General features: G+C 41.8%; 1 protein-coding gene across 1 annotated transcript; it reads left to right on the top strand.

Moving 5' to 3' along the window:
- The first annotated feature begins 2,429 nt into the window (after window positions 1–2,429).
- Window positions 2,430–5,010, top strand: LOC139152640 (uncharacterized). The gene is made up of 2 exons (XM_070725891.1): window positions 2,430–3,243; window positions 3,468–5,010. Exons 1-2 carry the CDS (start codon window positions 2,469–2,471, stop codon window positions 4,544–4,546), a joined length of 1,854 nt encoding a protein of 617 aa, XP_070581992.1. The 5' UTR covers window positions 2,430–2,468; the 3' UTR covers window positions 4,547–5,010.
- The last annotated feature ends 865 nt before the right edge of the window (window positions 5,011–5,875 follow it).

Below are 5,875 nucleotides of genomic sequence, written 5' to 3'. Positions count from 1 at the left end.
AGACCAATGATGTACCAATGATGACCATTAAATCTTAGGAGGTGGGGTGGTCAAAATCTGATTATGAATACAGGAAACCAAAGGAGGAGATGTTGTTTAGCTCTGTTGATATGTTGAAGAAACTTTAAGTGAGATTTACAGGCGATTATCAGAGTGAACATGCTTATAGAGAGATGCAATTACCAATCGCTGTGCTTAAAATCTTTAAAGTATTGTGAGACATCGGCTGATCGTTAGCATTAACTGACAACCGTTTTCATTCATAAGTATCGCGCTGAATTTTTTGTGAAATTACTGAACCTTCGTATTTATGTTTTTGCGACGTGATATGCAGGCAGAGTTATCTTTGCTGAGAATGGATTCGTGATTGTTTATGGTGAGGCTACCGACGGTGTACCGATCAACTGTGCTCGCGTTATTCGTGTGAGTGTCTTCGACGTTGGATATACAAGTAATTGCAAGACATTGACAGAAGAAAGGAGATCTCGCCTCTACTGTCTATGTACAAGGTCACCGGTGAATATTTTAGATTCACAGACAATCACGCTTCTATTGTCTGCGGTAGATGTAATTCTGACGTGTCACAGTCGTTTGTCTCATGTACCAAGTATGCTGTGAATGTGAGAACACCAGTGTTGGATAGATTTGTTCTCACTCTCTGTATTGTGGCACGAGCGAAATAGATATTTTCTATGGCGAATGCTCATTGGTCCTTCGCTGTCTTCGCGCCCAAGCCCTCTGTATTATTTGACGAATGGGCGGTCGCGTAAAAAGTCATGTAATACATATTATGCATTGCAACGATCCATTGTGACAAGTTTACTTGCCAATTTCTCCACAGTGGTAACATTAATGCCAATTTCTTCACAAAAATATCGCAGCATACCTAGCAACATCCTTGGTTGCACTTGAATCTTTGTCGTCGATGAGCTGTTCAAGTTTCTTACCTGTTGAAATGGAAATTATTGCTGTTTTAGAGAGGCTCTTCGCTCATCCCGGGCGATCATCACATTTCAATCACCCGCCACTGTTTCAAAGCTGCAGACGACACTGCGCGTATGGTCACGTTACCATACGCGTAATTTGGGCAAAAAATATTTCCCTGGGGACATAAAAATACTCTCACGTTTTTCAATTCAGTGGGGACTAGACTATCTATTTCTCGTCACGTGATGACATATTCTGGCAACACGAAATGAGCATGTGGGGCGTTGTAAGGCATTGCATGTATATGTGAGTTTGTGTAGACTACGTTTTTCGAAAAGAGACGATATAAAGAAAAGGTAGCTTATGAAGTCAATGGTGTGTTACACAATAAAATAGGATAATTCAACACTCTAATGGTCTTAGGTGGAATGTGTCACACTCGCTAGGGAAATTTGGTCGTACACAAGATGTTGGCCGTATCAGTACATTGGGTCGTGAGATCATGTTAATCCCGACACTTGTCTTGGTGTCTTGCCCACCCCCATAAAGAAAGCAATAAAAAGGTGTAAATTTACATGACTTCTTATCAAAGTCGACACAACACAGTTCCCACATGTAAGCATTCATGCAACACCTAAAGCCTGTCCAATTAATAACATTACAATCATCTTGTCAACGAATATGATAAAGGCAATTAAGCTAACTACTAAATGCTATGCTTATTACACCTGGCGCACGAGTTAACGGCACACCAAATTAGGTAATTAGTCAGCAACTTAGCTGAGCACTTTGCTATTTGACCCGGCATTTACCTAAACACTAGTCTGTTTTATTGTCTGAAGACTGATAAGAAGTCCACCACACTCAGCAGGCAGCTTCTCCACTGAGTAAACTGATATGCCTATTCTAGAACAACCCATTTTCGACTGGAAGCTAGCGCTATATAGTTCATGGGTGAGTTTTGAACGGGGGGGAAATAAAATGTTGTGAAGTGTAAAACACGATTTGCCGTTGTCATTTTGTGTCCTGTCTTTGTATATATCTGTAGTATTGCTAGTTAGTTGAGTTTTCGAATCAGGGTTACATACATCTAAGAAACATTGACTGTCAAGCAACCACACGATCATATAATAAAAATGGATTGTTCCTTCAACGGCGGTGGTTTGCTCATGAAAGGCGGTAAATTTGACGAACGTTTTCGTACAGTCTGGATCAATACACGGGATGCGGCAATGTTTCAATTCCAAATAACCTACCGAGGCAAAACCCGTCAGGTTTACGCCCAGGACCAACACACAACGTACTCGGAACTTATTGATTTCATTCGGCAGAAGATACAGTCTTTACATAGTTCCTCATTTCAACTCCAATATGTGAACGATGAGGGAACACTGGTTACCCTAAGCGACGATGATTACGACATGGATGACATGTATAGATGTGCCCTTCCCGTTCCGAATGCGGATTATCTGAGATTGAAAATCATCGTCAATGAAGGTTGCTCACCAGCGCAACCAGTAAAGGCATGCAGTGCAGTTGCCATGAAAGATGTTGACACTTCGAGGCGCGAGAGCGACCAGCGGGGTTCTGCCGACGAAGTAGAGAAAAGTTCCCGCGTAAGACAACTGCATTTCAGTGATTCTGGAAGTGCTAAGGTTTGGAAAGAAAAAAAGGAAGGAGACATTGCTGCTGAATTGCGTGGTCTTAAAGATGAAAAGATGGCAACTTGTGATCAAAGAAAGGAAATGGAAAGACCCGTTGCTGAGGCCGAACCAGTCGGAACAAACAGAAGGAGCACGTGCAATGTTTGCCATCGTCGAGGCCATAAATCTACAGGAAATAAAAACAATGAAGGTTGTTTGGTTGGAGAAGCTTGTAGAGGTTACATATTTTGCGGAAGGCAAGACAAGCATAAGAACGATTATTTTGCTAGACTTAGGAAACTAAAAGAGCAAGAAAACAAACTGACCAAAGCCATTACCGAAAAAGAGAACGAACTGCAACAAATTAGAGACTTTGAGAGCAGATCGGAGGGCGGATTTACCCTTGCTATAATGCCAAGGCTGCAGACAGCCTTTCCCGAGAAGTACAATCTTCGGTCAGTGCAGGGAAAAATAGCCCTGCAACGTGACATCAGTGTCTTACGTAAAGCTTACAACAATAAGGTTCAGCAAATTCCAACCGAAATGAGCCCTAGAGATGATCGACGGGAATTCAGCCGTGTCATGGAGGAGCAACTGAAATCAACTGTGAAGACGAGCAGCTTCTGTGAAACAACCGAAAGTCGTGCAAAAATTTACGATCTCCTAACCAAGTGTAAGTATTTTATTTTTGATCGCAATAACCGAGTGATTTGTCCTCTGAATTTCGAATTCGCCAAGAATTTTGAGTTTTCAATTAAAACAAGTTTAGGTTCGAAAGTAATTACATCGATAGTCAAATTTGTATTACTTTAGGTCTCAGGTATTAAAGTTGAAATGTATAACATTTCTTCTGAGAAACACGTAGCTTAGTTAATGTCCTAACATTCCCTTGAACAGGCTCCCCGGTGAAGACCCCGACAAATATTAGGCCTACTCGTCATAGTCACGACCTTTCAATTGAAGAAGCTACCGCTCCTACGATGCAAAAGAAATATACCATGAAAACGGCTCGTCACGACTATGATAGCTCTGATGGAGACGATTCGACCGAAGAAACTGTTGTTCACCGTGGAAATTATAAAATTCCGAAGAAAGAGGTGGATCGTCGATGTCGACAAAGGAATGCCGCGGGCGCTCCATATACCGATTTTCCTGCGACATTTCCATTTTATCCTTACATGTTTTCACCTCCGCAAAACTACCTTCCACCTCAAGTTAGACATGGTCAGTATCAGCAAGGCCATCCCTTCATGCAACTGCAACGTGGTTACATCAATCCCTATGCACCATATCCGGGACTAACTGTTCCAAATATTCCAGATGAATTGCACCCTGATTCATACTTACACGGATTTCGCCAGTCTCCGATCCGACATGATGATGGTGCGCCAGGAGTCAGCCGCACTACATTTTCCGATGGTTCGCAGGCTATAAAATCGTCTGTGTCGATTGGTGAACTTTACCATGCACCAGCTGGTCGGATTGGGAATGCGGCATTGTATCGAAGTGAAAACATGGGAACACAAAATCAACCTTTGATTGATAATCAAGCAGTTGCAGGCCAAATTACTCAGGGAAATGTTGCCGCCATGCCTTCCGCTACCCATGATAATGCAGTAGCTATGCCCTCTACTGTATCCTGTCAGGGAAATGCAGCCGCTAGCGTATCTACCCATGGAAATGCAGCTGCTATGCCTACCGTATCGACCCATGGAAATGCAGCCCCTGTGCCTAACGTCTCCGGTCATGGAACTGCAGCCGCTATGCCTAACGTCTCCGGTCAGGGAAATGCAGCCGCTATGCCTAACCTCTCCGGTCAGGGAAATGCAGCCGCAATGCATGTCCCAGAAGCTAGACATGTAGCTCTTCCACCGTCCGATGTAGAGTCTGTTAACAGGTGTGAAATCATTGACCGCGGTATCGAATCAAACATGAACGCTTTGCTGGAGGCAGCCAATATTCTCTCATCGCAGTAGAAAACGTCAGTCAGGATTTATCATACTCTTACTAGTATATATTCCCGTGTTATTTACATAGTTTCAGTCAAATTCTGCTTCCGCCAGAGAGTAGGAAAACCAAAGTTTTGCTGTTGTCTTGAAAACGTAAGTTGAAATTGAAATCGAAGTGGTTACATGTCAAGTCTCAGAACACTTATAACTTTCAACTTTGTTTCAATCTATGACTTTATTGTTTGAATTTCATTCTGTGTTCGTGTTTAATTTGAAAGTTTATGAAGAACGACCACGTTTTAAATTTGGTTGTGTTTTTCAAGTTTGCCTTGGTCTAATCAAGGCAAACTTGACAAATAAGGTTGCCATTGTATTTTAGCATGGCATACATTGATTTTGATATTTGTTCACCAGTGTAATTTTCTGTGTTGCTATTGGAGATGTAAGCTAGCTCTTTCGACCATGTAATTTTCAAAAATGGTTGAGTGCGACCGTGCAATCCAAATTGTTATCACTGTTACTAAAAATAAAATAGTTAAATCAATACACGCGTCTTTCGTGAATTGGATGTGTTTTTGAAGAGAAATATAAATGTACAGTAGACAACATGAGTTGGTGAATTACGTAAACACAAGAACTTAGATTTATTCAATCAACATCGGCACATATTACTTTGTAACTTGCATACGAGAGAGAAAGTGGTGTGAATTCATATATGACAGAGTATGCCTTTCAAAGTTCAAACTTTGTATTCAATCACGAAATCACGAGCAATCTACTATGATTTTCACTATTCTGTATTGAAGGAAAATATGCGGGCGACGTTGACCTCAAAACATGGTAGATCCATGCACTTGACATGTGATACATAAATCGACTAGTGGTATTATATTGCGTCTTTGCCGCGCCTAAAACAAGGGAAACCCACAAAATCTGAAAAAATTGCGTGACATAATCGGTGTTATTTCAGCTACAGCTTCCAAAATCGCGGTCTCCAAGAACTGTACGGCAAACACATCGTTCTGTCGTAAATATCCCTTTACATGTCTGAAGCACATCTCGCATGAATTGAATTCAGGGCAGTATGGTGGCTGAAATATCAAGTTCACGCCCCGTTCACCAAATAGTTGTCGTAGGTACGCTTCTGCAACTCTCCCGTGATGGAAGCCACAGTTGTCCATAACAACGGTGTCCCTCGACGTAGCATGAAGTAGCCATCATCATCCAAAATTTGTAATGCCTCGCCAAAAAATGTACCATTTCAAGACCGCTAGATGGACCGTTCAGTAAATAAAGTGGCTAATCCCGCGAGCATTGTGTAACAGGTTAATAGTGTAATCCACGTCTGAAGTGTAT

Source organism: Ptychodera flava, chromosome 16 (genome assembly GCF_041260155.1).
Source record: "Ptychodera flava strain L36383 chromosome 16, AS_Pfla_20210202, whole genome shotgun sequence".
Classification (NCBI taxonomy): Eukaryota; Metazoa; Hemichordata; class Enteropneusta; family Ptychoderidae; genus Ptychodera; species Ptychodera flava.
Note: the sequence above shows the minus strand (reverse complement) of the source record. Positions and strands in the feature narration are given on the sequence as shown.